Here is a 19,662-nt window from a genome sequence, read left to right as displayed (position 1 = left end):
ACATTTTCATCATCCTTAAGATAATACTAGCAGATCGCCAAGCAGAATTTATTACTGAAAATTATTGGACTCCACATCTATTTTGTCAGGGACACGAAAAAAATTGGTAACACCAGGAATTGGGAAAAGGACTCAATGTGAGAATAAATGCAGTCATCTTTGTCTACATAAAAGCATTGTTTGGGGCAGCCTGGGTGGCTCAGCGGTTTACCACCACCTTCAGCCTAGGGTGTGATCCTGGAGACCTGGGATGGAGGCCCACGTCAGACTCCCTGCATGGAGCCTGCTTCTCCCTCTGCCTGTGTCTCTGCCTCTCTTTCTCTGTGTCTCTCATAAATAAATAAATAAATAATTTTTTAAAAGCATTGTTTTTACAGTTTTACAGTGTTACAGTTTTACACACACATTGTGGAAACTAGTGACTTCACTTGTGGAATGAGTGAATTCAGCAAGATAGGAATCTTTAGGCCCCTGTTCTCCCATAAAGTCACCAATTTAAGAGCAACATAAGGAACAAAATACCTTTGTGAGAACTCTAGAAACTAGTTAGGAGACTACAGCACCCACACCAGTGCATAAACAAGAAAAGTGGTGGCTTCCAATAAAAGTAAAAGGGCCCATTGCATGTTGCTCACCCTACACAATACCCCTCCCCTTGGGTAGTGCGGTGCAATAGGAAGAAGCCAGCCCCTCCCTTGAGACAGAAAGAATAGAGGGAAACTTAAGTACAGTGTTCTGTCTTCTTTGGGAGCTGCACAAGGAACTGATTTCTATCCTTCCTAGCTTGGAGTGTTGATGAGAAGGCCAGCAGCACAGTCTGCATATCAGGCTGGAGACCACTGAAAACAGGTGAGGACCTTGGTGTGAAGGCCTTGGTGCACAGCCAAGGCTCTTCAGTCATGCAAGCAGGCACCATGAGACAGGGCAAGAGAATAGAGCAGAGGAATTAAACAGAAATAGAAATTGAAATCTCCTGAGGGGAAAAAGAAACTGGGACATCAAGATAGGCAAAAGCACACACTAAAATAAAATATACTAAATGTCCTAATATATACTAAAATAAAAGCTCACACACAACCTCAAAGACACATCAGAAGGTCTGAGAGGCCCCAGAACTGCTAGAGTTAGTCTGTTTGGTGAAGATCTTTCCCTGAACAAAACAAGTCCATAAGGACTAGAAGAGATGACTATTTTTTTCAAATGAGAAAAATCTCAACAAAAGGTCACAAAGCATACAAAGAAACAGGGAAACATGATCTGATCAAGGATTAAAAATAAGCCCTGTAAGTTGAAGAAGGGAAATACACATCTATAAAGTTCCTAAGAATTTAAAATAACTGTCATAAAAATGATGAATAACGTTAGATAGAACACAGACAACTACACAAATCAGGAAAACAACCAATACATGAACAAAATGAGAATATCTGTGAAGAGAGAGAAAATATTTCAAAAAACCCCCACAAATTCTGAAGCTGAAAAATACAATAACTGAACTGAAAAATTCACCCAAGGAGTTCAAAAACAGACTTGTTCAGGCAGAAGAAAGAACTGGCAAACTTGAACACAGGTCATTTGAAGTCATTGAGTCAGAGAAACAAAAGGAAAAAAGAATGAAGAAAAGTGAAAAGAGCCTAAAAGTCTTATGGGACACCATCAAAGTGGCCAACATATGCATTATAGGAGTCCCAAAAGGAAAAGAAGGACCTAGAGCTCATTTAAAAAAGAAAGACTGAAAATTTCCTAAATCTTAGGAAAATAGGAAAGAAATGAAAACACAAACTCAAGAACTCAATGAACTCCAATTAGCTAGCATAAACACAAAGAGAACTACATTATAATCACACTGTTAAAAGTCAAAGAGAATCTTAGAGACACAGCAAGAGAAAAATTACTCATGATGTGCAGAGGAGCCTTGGTAAGATTATTAGAGTTCACAGCAGAAACCTTGCATATCACAAGAGAATGGGGTATATACTAGGAGTGCTAGAAGAAAAAAACTGTCAACCAAGATTATTGTGTCCTGTAAAAATGTGCTTTGAAACTGATGGGAAATTAAGATCATCCCAGATTAAATAAAAGCTGAAGGAATTCAGTACCTGCCATACAAAAAAAAAAAAAAAAAAAGAATTTAATCCTGCAAATTAAAACAAAAAAATGATGGACAGCAACATGAAGTAGAACATGAAAGTATAAAGTTACCCAGTAAAGAAAGGTAAATAAATGGGCACATACAGAATCTTGTATTACTGTGAGTTTGCTGCATAAATCTACATTTAATTCTTATGAGAGTATAAAAAGCAAACCCCTCCAAAAAGCCTGTAAATTTGTGTTAACAGGTATACAATATATAAAGATATAATTTCTAGCAATAACAAATGGAGGGACAGAACTGTAAAGAAGTAAGGTTTTTGTATGTAATTAAAATTATCAATTTAAAATAGATTTTTAACTTTTAAGATATTTTATGTAATCAAAATTATAGACAAAAGAAAAACTATAGAATACACAAAAAAGTAAATGAGAATAAAGCCACAGCATATCACTAACAAAAACAAAAACAAAACACCCACAAAGAAATACAAAAAAAAAAAAATATACTAAGAGATATAAGGACCAAAAAGCTGTAAGACATTTGAATACAAGTAATAAAAGGCAATGGTAAGTCCTTCTGTATCAGTAATTATATTAAATGTAAATAGATTAAACTCCCCAGTCAAAATACATAGATTGGCTGAGTGGATTAAAAAAACCAGATCCAACAACAGGCTGAAAATGAAAGGATGGAAAAAGATATTTTGTGCAAATGATAACAAGTGGGCAGAGTTGTCTGTACTAGTATCAGACAAATAGACTGTAAGTCCCAGTGTCCAGAGGCCCATGAACCAGGAGTTCCAATGTCACAAAGCAGTAGATGGATATACCAGTTGAAGAAGAGAGAGACAATTCATCCTTTCTCTGCCCTTTTGTTCTATTTGGGCCTTCAACAGACCGGATGATACCTGTCAACATTAGTGAAAGTGGACTTCTTTACTCAGTCTACTGATTCAAATGCTACTTGCTTCCTGAACCCACTCAAAGACACACCCCGAAATAACATTTTACTGGGTATCTGAGCATACCTTAGGCCAGTCAAGTTGACACATAAAATTAACCACCATGATATGGAAATTAAGGAACACTTGTTAAATAACCAATGGATCAAAGAAGAAATCACAAGGGAAATTAGAAAATATCTTTAGACAAATGCAAATGAAAACACAACATACCAAAATTTATGGGATGCAGCAAAAGCAGTGCTGAGAGAAAAGTTTTTAACAGTCAATGTTTACATTAAAAAAAGAGTAAAGATCTCAGATCAACAATCTAACTTTTATATCTCAGGAACTAAAGAAAAAAAGAACTAAGCCCCAAGTTAACAGAAGGAAGGAAATAAAAAAGATCAAAACTGAAATAAATTAAATAGAGACCAGAAAAACAATAGAAAAGATCAAGGAAATCAAGAGGTTTTTTTTTTAATCTTCAACACAAATTGACAAATCATAAGCTAGATTAAGAAAAAAAGAAATGAAAAAAAAGAAAGAAATGACTCAAAAATGACAATAAAAAATGAAAGGGGCTATTACAACCAATACCACAGAAATAAAAAGGATTTTAAGTGTACTATGAACATTTACATGCCAACAAATTATAAAACTGTAAATTGTATAAATTGTAGAAATGGATAAATCAAAAAGAAAAGTCAGGACTTGACAGCTTCAGTGGATTAGGATATCCTACTACACATTTAAGGAAGAATTAACATCAATCCTCCTCAAACTTTTGCAAAAAACTGAAAAGGAAACAACATCCCAAACTCATTCTTTGAAGCCATCATTATTCTGTGTAGGAACGCTGACAATACTGATTCCATTTGGTTCACGTTCACTCAATAACCTCCCTTGGGGTTACGTGTTCCAGGCCCACTTGAGATTAATATACATGCCTTCAAAATCCTGCCAAGGCTAGGATGGGGAGACATGTTCTGGCCTCCCATGACTCTATTAGCAATAACGTAGTCTTTCTCCTTCCTGACACACAGGTAGTGCCACAGGGTCTGCTTAAAGGTTAGCTATTAGGTGCATGCAAACCCTTTGAGGTTCATGTGAACATTTTGATCTCACTATACTGTCCTTGTGTCCCCTCACTCTAATATCTATGGACTAAAGCCCAGATTTTGTAGAGAATAAGTGTATAGTTGTCATGGATCATTCTCCACCTGCTCTCCCCCCATCAATAAGTTACCCTTAATAAAATTCTGTGTAAACTGTATGGAGTCACCTCCTTCATTTTCCTGCCTCAAAATGCCTTTTCAATTCGGGGATACTTTGATGTCCCTGCCCCACTTCCTAATACCCTAATACCAAAGCCAGGCAAAGACACTAAAGAATAGACCAGGCGATCCCTGGGTGGCTCAGCAGTTTAGTGCCTGCCTTCCGCCCAGGGCATGATCCTGGGGTCCCGGGATCGAGTCCCACATCAGGCTTCCTGCATGGAGCATGCTTCTCCCTCTGCCTGTGTCTCTGCCTCTCTCTCTCTCTCTATGTCTCTAATGAATAAATAAATAAATAAATAAATAAATAAATAAATAAATAAATAAAATCTTTAAAAGAAAAATGAATAGACCAGTATCTCTGATGAATATTGATACAAAATTCTTAACAAAATACTACTAAACCAAATACAGCAGCATATTAAATAGATTATACTCCAAGTAATAATTTATTTCTAGAATGCAAGGACAGTTCAATCTACAAAAATAAATTGATGTAATATACAACATTAACAGAATAAAGAACAGAAACAATATATATTTCTTAATTGATACAGAAAAAGCATTTGGCAAAACCCAATACCCTTTCATGATAGAACTCAATAAACTAAATATAGAAGGAAACTACTTTGACATAAAAAAACGCATATTAAAATTATTAAAAGCTCATAGCTAACATATAGTCAATAGTGAAACTGAAAGCTTTTCCTCTATAATCATGAACAAGACAAGGATGCCCTCTTTCTCTATTACTTTTTGACACAGCCACTGGAAATCCCAGCCAGAACTATTGAGAAATTAAATAAATAAAAGGCATCCAAATCAGAAACAGACTCTTAACTATAGAGAAGAAATGGATGATTACCAGAGGGGAGGTGAGTGGGGAAATGGATAAGGGAGTGTGCTTGCTCTGATGAGCACTGGGTATTGCATGGAAGTGCTGAATCACTCTGTTCTACATTTAAAACTAATATTACACTGTATGTTAACTAACTGGAATTTAAAAACTTCTTTAAAATTTTTAATGAACAATTTGTAAAGAAAAATTTAAAAACAATTCCATTTACAAGAGCATCAAGAAAAATAAAATCCATAGGAATAAACCTAAAGAGGTGAAAGACTTGTACACTGAAAAGTAGAAAACACTGATGACAAAGACCGTAATAAGAAAAAAAAAAACCTCCCTTTTGTTCGTGGGTTGTAAGATTTATTTTTAAAGTGTCCATACATCCCAAAGATCTAAGAATTTAATGTAATCTCTATCAAAATCACTATGACATATTTTGCAAAAATAGAAAAACCCGTCCTAAAATTCATATGGAATCTCAGAAATCCTGAAGAACCAAAATTATCATGAGAAAGAATAAAGCTGAAGGACTCACACTTCCTCATTTCAAAACTTACTGCAAAACTACAGTAATCAAAACAATATTGTACTAGCATAAAAACAGACAGACGAATGGAATAAAATAGCCCAGAAATAAATCCTTACATGCATGGTCAAATGATTTTCAACAAGGTACCCAGTCCATTTAATTCAGTGGGGGAAAGGACAGTCTTTTCAATAAACAGTGCTTGGAAAACTGGATATCAATATTTTTAAAAATATGAAGTTGACAGCTTAACTTGCACCATATATGAAAATTAACTCAAAATGGATCCAAGACCTAAACTACAAAACTTTCAGGGAAAAAACAGGGAGAAAATCTCATGACATTGGATTTGGCAATGGTTACTTGGAGAGAATACCAAAAGTATAGGCAACAAAAGTAAAAATAAATTGGACTGCATCAAAATTTAAAACTTTTACTCATCAAAGGATACTATCAACAGAATGCAAAGGCAACCCATGAAATGTGAGAAAATACTTGAAAATCATATATCTGATAAGGGATTAATATCCAGAATATATAAAATGCTCCCAAAACTCAACAGCAAAAATCAAACAGCTTAATTCAAAAATGGGCAAAGCGATTTGAATAGATATTTCACCAATGAAGATAAGCAAATGGCCAATAAAGACATGAAAATACATTCAACATCAATGATATTTATGGAAATGCAAAATCAAAACTACAATGAGATACCACCTCACACTCATTAGAGTGGCTATAATTTAAAAAAAAAGAAAATGACAAGTGTTGGCAAAGTTGTGGAAAAATTGGAGCACTGTTGGTGGGATTGTAAAATTGTGCAATGATAACAAAAACAACATGGTAGTTCATTAATTAAAAGCGGTTGGGGCACCTGGCTGGCTCAGTCAGGGGAGCATGTGACACTCAATCTGGGGATCATGAGTTTGAGCCCCAAATGGGGTACAGAGATTACTTAAATAAAACTTCTAATTAATTTTAAAAATTAAAAATAGAATTTACATATGATCCAGCAAGCCCACCTATTGGTATATATCCAAAGGAATTATAATCAAGGTATCAAAAAGATACCTGCAGACTCATCTTCATAACAATTATTCACAGCAGCCAAAAGCTGGAAGCAATCCAAATCTCCACAGATGGACAAGTAGATAAACAAAATGTAGTATATATATACATATATTATGTACATACATATCATTCAGCCTTAAAAAGGAAGGAAATCCTAAAACATGGATAAACCATGAGGACATTATGCAAAGGGAAATATGCCAACCACATAAATGCAAATATGACAGTCACAGAAATGCAAATACTATATGATACCACTTCAATGAAGTATCCAAAGTAGTCAGATTTGTAGAAACAAAAAGCAAAATGGTGGTCACCAGGGCCTACAGGAAGGGACACAGGAATAAATAGGGAGTTAAGTGGGTGTACGGTGTCAATTTTACAAGCAGAAAAAAATTTGGAGATCTCTTGCACAGTAAGGTGAATATATTTAATACTACTGAACTGTATACTTTATTTTTTAAAAGATTTTATTTATTTATTCATAGAGACAGAGAGAGAGAGAGGCAGAGATACAGGCAGAGGGAGAAGCAGGCTCCACACAGAGAGCCTGACGTGGGACTCAATCCAGGGTCTCCAGGATCACGCCCTGGGCTGCAGGCGGCGTGCGCCACCGGGGCTGCCCTGAACTGTATACTGTAAAAATGGTTTTAACATGGTTTAAAAACAAATACACAGAGTATGGTCCTAAGAGTTTTTGGCCTTTAATGGTTTTGGCCTTTAAAAATGGTTTTAACATGGTTTAAAAAAAAATACACAGAGTATGGTCCTAAGAGTTTTTGGCCTTTAATAAAGTTTGTTTTTTCAAATTTATTTTTCACAACTTCAGGATGCTTTGCAATTTTTCTAAACAATGCCCTAAGTTGCCAATTTTAAAGTTTGCTCTGTACATCTGTATGAGTGGGAATAGCAAACTCTCTATACACTTTATTGGAAAATATACATTCTTGTAACAGATACTTTACTTTTTTGCTTTCAAATTGTGTTCTACAGGTGGAGTATAAAACAATTCACTTCTCACAATTTTCCAATATAATAAAGTATTCCAGTAGTTGGTTAACAACAACAACATTGTTTGATTAATAAAATGCTGGTTAAAAACACTATGGGGAAGTTGTAAATGAATTTTTAAAATGTGAACTTGAAAATATTATTCAATTATCAGATGTGAACTTGAAAACATTAATTATTCAGTTGTCAAATTCCCCTGGTTGAGCTAAGTGCCAGAATGACAGAAGTCATATGGGGACTAGGACTACAAGTTTTCCATTGTGTACTATATAGTTAATTGACAAATTTTTTCAAAGTTTCATTGGGATATGCAAAAGTTTTCCTGTAATCATACTTAAAAGGAGTTAGTAGAAATTTTATCTGATTTTGACTCATATCTTGATCATTTTTCTACAGAACTCCTGGGGCCTTTGGACAGAGGAGATATGCTAAATGAAGCTTTTGTTGGTTTATCTTTAGCTCCTCAAGGAGAAGACAAATTTCCAGATAACCTCCCTCCTTTTTGTTCAGTCCATAAACATATTATTCAACAAAGAACACTGAATGACTCTTCTAATAGGTAAGATATGTTGAATCAAGAAAAGTGCTCCACAGAGTACTTAGTACTAAACAATTTAAATATTCCCTGTTTAAATGCAAACTAATAGGTAAGCAAGAATTTTTCAAAATGTCAAAGAAAAAAGTGTGCATTTTCTCATGGCAATGACTTTGCAGTAGTTTGGTCATGCGAAAGCAGGTACAATGGAAGAAGAATCGAATGTAAACAAAATATTGTTAGAATGTTATTCCAGACCAACATGAACATGAAATTACTAACAAATCAAATTCTAATTTTATTCTGTTGTTAAATTTCAGAATTGTTAGACTATCATATTAAAACATTAATTTTTGGTATATTTAGTTTGAATTGTAATTCATATGATCGTACTTATAAACTTTGCCATTAGTTTCCAAAATCTGATAAATGATAACTTCATATCTATCCAGCTGAGTATATGGGTTATTGAGAAAATAAACAGAATAATTGTGAAATAAAAATACTGGTCAAAGTAATATCATTTATAATGGTAATTAGGTTAGTTACCATTATAATTTGCTCTGAAGCAAAGGCCAGCAAACTTTGTGTAAAGCACCAGATATATTAGGCTTTGTGGCTCCTACAGACTCTGGCACAACACTCAGCTCCACCACTGTAGTATGAAAGCAGCCATAGACAGTATATAAATAAGTTAGAGTGGCCGTTTACAATAAAATTTTATTTACAAAAACAGGCGGTGGGCAGGATTTGGCCCCTGTTCTGCAGTTTACATACCTGCTCTTGAGGATCTCAACTATATGCAATAATTATGAAGAGGCCGTATTTTTTATATAATCATATGAAATATAGGTCATATATTTCTTATTAATTATACATATATATATATATACTCTTAAATATCCTGAGGAAAATGCCTCAAACTACATAGTTTGATTAATAGTAAATAAAGGAGCAGAGTTTCCAGGTTTGGTGGAGTTCAGAGGTAAGTAAATCCTCTCCCCAAGAAACAGTTATAAAGCTGGACAAAAACTGCCATTTCCAGGCTCTGAAAATCAAATAGGGGCAAACAATTTGATAAGCATTAAACTTCTAGTAATAAAGGAGGAATCTGATATTCTGGGGCTGTTTGCATCCCCTCACGCCCCCAAGCTAGTTCAGCCTTGTAGTTCTACTAGGGTGGGACAGGCTGTGAAGAACAAACAGCAGCTAAGTTGATTTGCAGCTGAGAGTGGAAAAACCCTGCACAGCAAAAGAGCAAACTGTTGGTAAATATAACAACTTTGATAGAAAATGAACAGGGGAAGCCACAGTTCTACTAGCCAGCTTAGGTCAAGTGACAGAATGGTAGACTAGCCAAAAATTTAACAGGAAGATCCTGGAATAAAGAAGTGAAAGAAGGTCTAGTGAAGCTCTCTACACATTCCTGATGGAGCTGTATGACTTCTGATTTTTTGGTTCTCTTTTATTTTGCAGACCCTAAATTTTACCCTTTTGCTTCTTTCTTCCTTCACACCCAACTGCCAGAAGGTGTCTCTCCCTTTTTGCCCTTTATCACCCACCCAACTCCCCACCACAGAAGATGTACATTAAAAAAAAATTATCCCTTCAAACTGCATGGTATAGTTCATGTTCTAATCCACAAGAATACCAGGAATTTAGAGATCATGCACTGGGATCTGGCATTTTTTCCATTTGATTTACAATTGTTTGCAAGTTCTCTGTCAAGTCATACTGAAGGTGGGGCTTTCAATAGTTTCTTTTCTTCTCTTATGTTCTGTATCATTATAGAGGAAGTACTAAGAAACAGAAAGGAAAGCAGCGACTATTATCTTCAACTACCTGGAAGTCCTACTTCTTTATTTACTTTTTTAAAAACAGTTTTACTGGGGTATAATTTACATGCACCATAAAATTTTCCCCTTGTAAGTATAGAGTTCAATGATGTTTGCTAAATTTATAAAGTTTTCAACTACCACCACAGAGTGGTTTTAGAACATTTCCATTGCCACAGAGTTCCCTTGTGCCAATTTACAGTCCATTTCTACTCCTACCTCCAGTGTGAGCCACTAACTGGTCTGCTTTCTGCCTCTAGAGGAATTTCATATAAATGAAATCATACAGTCTGGAAAGTTCATATAAATGAATTCATACAATACGTTGTCTCTTGTGTCAGGCTTCTTGCACTTAGCATTATGGTTTTTGAGGTTCATACATGTCATAGCATGTTATTTATTCCTTTTTCATTTCTGAATAGTGTTCCATTGTATGGATATTATCAAATTTTGTTTAACTCCTCACCAGTTGCTCAACATTTTTAATTACTTCCAGATTTGGGCTATTTAGGAATAATGGTGCTATAAATATTCACATATAAGTCTTCAGGGGGACATACGTTTTCATTTCCCTTGGGTAGGTATCTAGGAGTAAAATTGCTAGATCATATTGTAAGTTTATCTTTATCTTCTTAGTTTTTAGAAACTTCCAAATTGTTTTTCCAAAGTGACTATAACATTTTACATACCCATCAGCAATATACAGGGCTCCAGTTTCTCCAGATCTTCACCTGTGGCTGGTATTGTCAGTGTTTTTTATTTTAGTCATCCTCTTGGGTATAGACTAGCATCTCATGATTTTAATTTACATTTCCCTAGTGACTAATGATGTTGAGCATTTTTATATGATTATTAGCCATTAGTGTATCTTCTTTGGTGAAATATTATTCAAAACTTTGTCCATTTTTAAAATAAGTTCTCTTATTATTGAATTATAAAACCTTTCTTAACTGTAAGTCCTTAATCAGATATATGATTGCAAATATTTTCTCCCAGTCTGTGACTTGCCCTTTCATTTTTCTAACAGTGTCTTTTGAAGTGCAAAAGTTTCAAATGTTGGTAAAACAGTTTAGTTATGGTTTCTTTTATTGATTATGCTTTTGTTTTGTATGTAAGAAATTTTTTTTCTAACTTAAAAATCACAAAAATTTTCTCCTTTGTTTTCTTCTGGAAGTTTTATAACTTTGGCTCTTACACTCAAGTCCATTTTAATTTGATTTTTATGTATGATGTGATATAAGGGTCTAAGTTCATTATTTTATACGTGAAAATCCAATTGCCTTTATACCTTTGTCAAAAATCAGTTGACCATAGGTATAAAGATTTATTTCTGGATTTGCAATTCTGTTCCTTTAGTCTGTATATCTACCCTTACACAAACAAGTGCCAGACTTAACCATACTGAGGGCTCCACTGAACCAGAATCTCCCAAAATACATTCCAATACCAAAACAATAAACAGGAAAATGATTAATAGTTCTATATAGTTACTTCAAAGAAAAATAAAATGAAACCAAGACATATCAATTGAGAAAAATTCTTCTCCCTCAAAACAACCATGAAGTAGAAGAAAACTGTACAATACTCCATGCAAAATTAAATATATTCAAATAAACATCTGGGTACATGGAAACCCACTCTGAATTAGAAGGACAAAAACTAAGAGGAAAAGGAGGGGGGAGAAAGTTCACTGCATTCAAGAAAGAAAAGAGAAATATCTTAGAAATGAAAAATTTAAAAATAAATAAATGAAAAATTACAAGGCACCCAAATGGAAATAATCTAAAATTAAGATTTAATAAAAGGCACTGAAAATGGCAGAAAACAAGACAATGAAAAGGAGATAAAGGTAAAAAAGAAAAAAAGACAAGGGAGAAAAGTAATGGAATGAGAGATAAGACAAAGGAGAAACAGTATTTGTACAATTTGACTCACTGGAAACAATATTTAAAATTATAATCCAGGGAAAATGCTTTAGAAATAAACGTTTAAAAAAAAACTTGGATTTACATATCAGAAGATTATATCAAGGGGCACCTGGGTGGTGGCTCAGTTGGTTAAGCATCTACCTTGGGCTCGGGTCATGCTCCCAGTGTCCTGGGATCAAGTCTTGCATTGGACTCCCCGCTCAGTAGAGAGTTGGCTTCTCCCTCTCCCTGCCCTCCCACTCATGCTATCTCTCAAATAAATAAAATCTCAACAACAAAAAAATCATACCAAGTACCTGAGAAAAATTATTATAAAAATCAGTTCTAAAACATATCTTTAAATTCTTAGATATCAATGATTAGTTTTTAAAAATCTGCAAGGCCTCCTGGTAGAAAGATCAAATAACTAACAAATGCAGAAGAATTAAACAAGCATCAGTCTTTTCAAAAATAAAATACAAGGTAAGGCAAAAGTAGATCTGTAATTTTTAAAAACTCAATGGAAAGAAGTATAAACTAGTGATTTATAGCTATCCACACTCTCCTTCAAGTATCAAGGGTAAAGAAAAACGGTTCTAATGAACCCTTCTGGAGGAAGATTATAGAGGAAGAGCCTCATCCAATTATGAGATAACTGGGAAAACTTCTGCAAAATAACTAATTCTGAACATTTTAATACATATAAATGTAGATAGAAGATCAAAACTAGGAGTATCTGGGTCAGTCAGTTGAGTGTCTGACTCTTGGCTTTTGGCTCAGGTTATAATCTCAGGATCCTGGGATCAAGCCTCATGATGGGCTCAACAGTGGGTACGGAGTCTACTTGAGGATTTTCTCTCCACCTCTCCCTCTGCTCCTCCCCACACTCATGTGTGTGCACATGCTCTAACAAATGAATTAAAAAAAAACAAAAACAAAAAAAGACCAAAAACAGGGAGTGGAGAGATACTGTGTGTTGCAATTAAATAGAAATGATACAACTAAAACAATGAGAGGTGAACAAAGAGTGAAAGAGAAAAGTAGAATAAGGTCACTGATTGCTGTACAGACATAGGTGGGAGCTAAAAGATAACAGTAAACACTGATACATGAGATAATGAAAAGTTAACTAAGAAAAGAAGAGACTAAGGGCATTAGAAAAGATAGCTGTACAAAGATAACCACCAAAACTAAACTATAAATCTTCCAAAAAAATAGAGTAAAAGAATCACACCCACTTAAGAAATATAAGCAAATATTACAAAATTCACATAATTATAAAATATTCATAGGGACCAAGAATATCAGTCATGTCAATTAATATAAATAGACTTACCTCATCTATTAATAGAAATAGATTTTCAGGGGTGCTGGGATGGGTCAGTCATTTGAGTGTCTGCCTTCAGCTCAGGTTATGATACCAGGGTCCTGGAATTGACCAACATCAGGTTCCATGCTCAGTGGAGAGACTGCTGCTCCCTCTTCCTTGGCCCCTCTTCCACTTCATGCTCTCTATCTCGCTTGCTCTCTCAAATAAAATCTTAAAAAAAAAAAAAAAGAAAGAAAGAAAAATATTTTCAGTATGCCCCACAAACCAAGATCCAGCTATACTCTGTATATAAGAGAGACATCTAGGGGCACTTGGGTGGCCCAGTTGGTTGAGCAACCAACTCTTGGTTTCGGCTCAGATCATGATCTCATGGATTGTAGGACTGAGTCCCACTTCAGGTTATGTGCTCAGTGGAGAGTCTGCTTGAAGATTTTCTCCCTCTGCCCATCCCCTGACTTGTGCTAAAATAAATAAATAAATAAATCTTTAAAGAGATATATCTAAAATAAATTGATCTAGAAAAGCTAAAAATAAAGATATGGGAAAAGATACTTTAAGCAAATGAAAATAAGAAACCAACAGAAATCCTGGTTACAGAGAGAATTCAAGCCCCCAAGTATATATTGACAATGAAATATTAACATCCGAATTTCACAACAAAGATATAACCAACATGCAAGTACCAATTAACACAGAAACCACCTCTATGAAGTTAAATCTGTAAGAGATGCAAGGTCTGAGACACAGACACCAAGGAGACTTTAGCTCATTATTCTTTTTTTTTTATTTTTTTTTTATTTATGATAGTCACAGAGAGAGAGAGAGAGAGAGGCAGAGACACAGGCAGAGGGAGAAGCAGGCTCCATGCACCGGGAGCCCGACGTGGGATTCGATCCCGGGTCTCCAGGATCGCGCCCTGGGCCAAAGGCAGGCACTAAACCGCTGCGCCACCCGGGGATCCCTAACTCATTATTCTTATTACAAAATAGATTAAGTAGGCAAAAAATAAGGAGAAAGAACACCTAAACACCATAATCAGTAATGTAGATATTGTGGATATTTATTAAATTCTACACTCTGATAATGGAAAAATAGAATTTTCCCCCAGAACCCTCTTGCACTGTTGGTGGGAATGCAAACTCGTACAGCCACTCTGGAAAACAGTGTGGAGGTTCCTCAAGAGTTAAAAATAGAGCTACCCTATGACCCAGTAGTTGCACTATGGGGTATTTACCCCAAAGATACAGATGTAGTGAAATGCTGGGACCCCTGCACCCCAAAATGTTTATAGCAGCAATGTCCACAATAGCCACACTGTGGAAGGAACCACGATGTCCTTCAACAGATGAATGGATAAAGAAGATGTGGTCTATATATACAGTGGAATATTACTCAGCCATCAGAAAGGACGAATACCTATCATTTGCTTCCACGTGGATGGAACTGGAGGGTGTTATGCTCAGTGAAGTAAGTCAATTGAAGAAGGACAAGCATCATATGGTTTAGATTTTCAGGGGTGCTGGGATGGGTCATCATATGGTCATACGGAGGATATAAGAAATAGTGAAAGGAATTATAAGGGAAAGGAGGGGAACTGAGTGGGAATTAGAGAGGAAGACAAACCATGAGACTCCTAACTCTGGGAAATGAACAAAAGGTTAAAGAGGAAGCCTGTAGGGGAATGGGGTGATTGGGTGACAGACACTGAAGAGGGCACTTGATGGACTGAGCACTGGGTGTTATACTATATGTTGGCAAATTGAACTTCAATAAAAACAAATTAAAAAGAATTTTCCCCAAAATATTTACCAAAAAAGTAATCTTAGGTGTCAAAAGAATATCACTAAGTTCCATAAGAAAGAACTCTTAGAAACACTCTGTAATCACAGTGCAATATAACTAGATGGGATGCCTGGGTGGCTCAGCGGTTGAGCATCCCTTTGGCCCAGGGCGTGATCCTGGAGTCCCGGGATCAAGTCCCACAATGGGCTCCCTGCATGGAGCCTGCTTCTCCCTCTGCCTGTGTCTCTGCCTCTCTCTCTCTCTCTCTCTCTCTCTCTCTCTCTCTGTGCCTCTCAAGAATAAATAAATAAAATCTTTTTAAAAAAACACAACTAGAAATGTTTAACAAGAAACAAAATGACCATCCTCTTAGAAATATTAAAGTCTTCTCTATTAAACAACTCATGGGTGAAAGAAGAAAACACAATATGAATTTTTAAAAAAATAATTATAATGAAACCGCATGTCACAATCTATGGGATGAATTAAAATTAATAATTAAAAGAAAACTACTAGCACTTAACACTTTATTTTTTTTAAGATTTTATTTATTTATTCATGAGAGATACAAAGAGGGAGAGAGAGGCAGAGACACAGGCAGAGGGTGAAGCAGGCTCCCCTGCTCAGAGCCCAATGCAGCACTCAATCCTAGGACCCCAGGATCACGACCCCGAACCAAAGGCTCAATCACTGAGCCACCCAGGTGCCCCTAGCACTGAACACTTTAAAAAGAGGAAATGAAAGAACAAAATAAACCAATTCCAACTCAAAAACCTTTAAAAAATGACAAGAAACTAAACCAAAATAAGTAAAAACAAAGGAAATAATAAAAATCAGAAATTAATGAGGCAGAGTGGAGGTTGGGAAATTCTCCTGAACGTGTAGAGAGTAAATATTTTAGGCTTGTTGACCATATGTTCTCTCCTGCAATTACTCAATTCTTGTTGCAGCACAAAAGCAGCTGTTTGTAATACCTAAAATGAATGAACATGCCTGTGATCCAGTAAAACTTTATTTATACGAACAGGTGACTAGCTGACAGGTCATAGTTAACTGATCTCTAAGGTAGAAGTTTAAAAACACACACACAAAAACAACAGACCTAATTAAATCTAGATGTTTTTGAAAAGATGAATAAAATATAGACCAACCTGATCAAGCTGACTTGGTGAAGATAAAAGGAAAGAAAGTATAAACATACAAACCAAGAAGTGGCACAGAGGGAGGAATTAACCACTCTAACAAGATTTTTTTTTTTTAAATCTTAAGAGACCACTTTGTAAATTTCTATACAAATACATTTAAAAGCAGAAGAAATTTCCTAGGTAAATACTAACTGCCAAAGTTACCACCATTAGATTTAGAAATCTGAAGCAGACCAATTTCCATGAAGAAATAGACAAAATTCTTAAAGAAGTACCCAAAGAAAGAGGTCTAGATGTTTTGACTGGAGAATTCTAATTCCAATCCTTGCTCAAAGAACAGATATTTTAAATGCTCTACAAATTGTTCCCATGTACTGAAATTAAAGAAAAACTTTCTATAGTACAGAAAGATAATCAGAAATGAGTATCATTCATGAATTATCAATGTAAAAATATTAAATATTACCAAACAAAATTCAACCCCTAGATCTATCCTGATATTACAAGGTTGGTTCAATATTACCAAATCCATTAACACTATACATCTAATAGATCTATGGCTAATAAAAATCATATTATTTCCATAGCTGCTGGAAAAGCCTCTGACAAAATACAACTCCCTTCCTGATAAAAATACTCAAGAAAATAGGAATTGAGGTATATATTCTTAACATAATAATATATGTATACCTTAGTCCTAATGCTGGTATCTTATTTAATGGGGAACCACTAAAGGCATTTCTGCTAAGACCAGAAACAAGACAAGAATACCCACTATGTCTGCTACTATTCTATCCTGTACGAGAGGTATTAGCCATTACAATTAGGTAAATCAACTAGATCAAAGGTGGCAAACTATGGCCAACTGGCCAAATCCAAACATGCTACTATTCTTGTAAATAAAGTTTTAGTAGAACACATTTGTTTGTTTATCGTCTATTGATTGGTAGAGGCTGTATTGCCCTCAAAGCCTAAAACTTTACTATCTAGTACTTAGCAGAAAGTTTGCCAATCCTTGAACTAGAGAATAAAAATTGGTAAAGAAATAGAACTGTCTTCATTTGCAATGATATGATAATATAACATAATATAACAGAAGAGCCATAGGGAATCAATGATTAAACAAAACCAAGTATTTTTAAACTATAGTAAGGTAGAAAGATGTAAAGTTAATATAACAGCCTTCATATACACAAACAATAACAAGTTAGAGGATATAATGCAGAGAGAAACGCCACAAAGATTAAGTACTGAGGGATAATCTTAACGACATATATGCAAAATTCACATGACAGAAATTTTAAAACACTCTTTTACAGACATAAAAATGGCCTGGAACAAACGGGAAGATATCCCCTCTTCTTGAATAGGATGACTCAGCATCATAAAGATGTCAGTTCTCCCTAAATTAATGTATTAAAAAATTAAATTTAATGTAATCCCAATAAAAAGACCAACATACTTTTTTGAGTTAGACAAGGTGATATTAAGATTAACTTAGAAAAACAAAACAAGAAGAAACTATGAGAAGGGAGCTAGTCCTACTAGATATTAAAACATCTACCTGTAAAGCCTTTTTACACTGTCACACTTGAAATTTTATTCTTATGTGATTATTAGATTAATATCTGCTTCCTCATTAACCTGTACACTCCATGAAGGCAAAAACTGTGATTCCTAGATATTATCATTTCTTTAAGCCCTATCACAATGTCTGGTACATAGTTGGCACATTGCAAGGCCTACTGTACTCTTCAAGTTCTCAAGTGTGTGGAGGAGAAAGAGAAATGATATAGGTAAGAAATAAGCAAAAATACATAACTAAAGATCATTCAATTAATGGTAAGTACTAGGAAAAAATACAAAGAAATGGTGATTAGTGAAGGTACTATTTGAGTTAAGGGCTGGATGACAAGGAGTCATGTATGTGAAGTATATTGACAGTGGATTCCAGGGAGAAGTATCTGCACATGCAAAGGCCCTAGGGTAGAAAGGAGTCTGGACAGTTTGAGTAACAGAGTCAATACAGCTAAACTGTAAAGGGGGGTGGAAGAGGATAAATAATTAGAGCTGTAGACCATGTTCGTGTGTATGATCTGTGTTTTAATTGCAGTGAGAAGCCCATATAGGATATTGTGGTTTGCAGAATAATGGCCTCCCAAAGATGTCCACATCCAAATCCCCAGAATCTGTAAATATGTTACAGTAATGTGGCAAAGGGGAATTAGGGTAGCAGATGAAATTAAGGCTACTAATCATCTGACTTTAAAATAATGAGTTTATGCTGGATTATCTGGATGGGCCTAATGTAATCCTTAAATGTGGTGGAGGGAAGCAGAAGAATCAGTGTCTGGTACCTCACGGTAACTCATGGTGAGATGGACTCAACCTACCACTACTGGCTTTGAAAATGGATGAAAGGAACCATGAGCCAAGGAATGCAGGGAAACTCAAAAACACAAGAAAGTAGATTATTCTCTACAACTTCCAGGAAGGAATGCACCCTATTTAAGTCACTAAATTTGTGGCTATTTGTTAGGACAGCAAGGAAGATCTAATACACAGGGTTAGATCTACATTTTTTTTAAATTTTTATTTATTTATGATAGTCACACACACAGAGAGAGAGAGAGAGAGAGAGAGGCAGAGACACAGGCAGAGGGAGAAGCAGGCTCCATGCACCGCGAGCCCGATGTGGGATTCGATCCCGGGTCTCCAGGATCGCGCCCTGGGCCAAAGGCAGGCACCAAACCGCTGCGCCACCCAGGGATCCCTAGATCTACACTTTCAATAGATCATTTTGAACGACCTGGCTGACGTGATAGGGAAAGCTGCCTTGACATCAGTGGGTATTTTTTTTGTATTTTTTTTTTAATCAGAGTTCGATTTGCCAACATACAGTATAACACCCAGCGCTCATCCCGTCAAGTGCCCCTGTTAGTGCCCGTCACCCAGCCACCCCATCCCCCCCACACACACCTCCCTTTCCACTATCCCTTGTTTCCCAGAGTTAGGAGTCTCTCATGTTTTTACACTTCACCATCTGAACACTAGGGCTCAGGGCTACATCTGAATATCAGAACTGCATTAGGGAAGTTTAGCTACCCAAAGATACTTAAAGTTTTTGTCTAAAGGAGTTCAGTAATATCTTAGGCTGTAAAAGAGAGAGAAGCAGAGAGAATAGAATGGCAGCGCAGCCGACGGACTTACAGCATGGGCCCGCTCACCAGGGGTTAAGGATGTATCTACTTTTGCTCACTGTTGTATCCACAGCATTCAACTCAGTACCAGCCACAGAGTGAGCATTCAACAAATATTCCATCCATGACTGAATGAACAGTAAAATATCAGCCTACTTTAT

The 19,662-nt window shown here is 35.6% G+C and overlaps 1 protein-coding gene across 6 annotated transcripts in view; it reads left to right on the top strand.

Annotated features, from left to right (window-relative positions):
* WDPCP (WD repeat containing planar cell polarity effector) overlaps positions 1 to 19,662 on the top strand; it is a 448,174-nt gene that overhangs the window by 356,700 nt on the left and 71,812 nt on the right. For 5 of the 6 annotated variants that reach the window (XM_072743082.1, XM_025992718.2, XM_072743080.1 and 2 more), the window contains one exon: positions 8,164 to 8,326. In XM_072743082.1, the coding sequence (XP_072599183.1) occupies positions 8,164 to 8,326 (163 nt within the window). The remainder of the gene's footprint in view (positions 1 to 8,163; positions 8,327 to 19,662) is intronic. The other variant, XM_072743081.1, reaches the window with a different exon arrangement.

This window comes from Vulpes vulpes, chromosome 16 (assembly GCF_048418805.1).
Source record: "Vulpes vulpes isolate BD-2025 chromosome 16, VulVul3, whole genome shotgun sequence".
In the NCBI taxonomy this organism is placed as follows: Eukaryota; Metazoa; Chordata; class Mammalia; order Carnivora; family Canidae; genus Vulpes; species Vulpes vulpes.
This window is presented reverse-complemented; position numbering and strand designations above follow the sequence as displayed.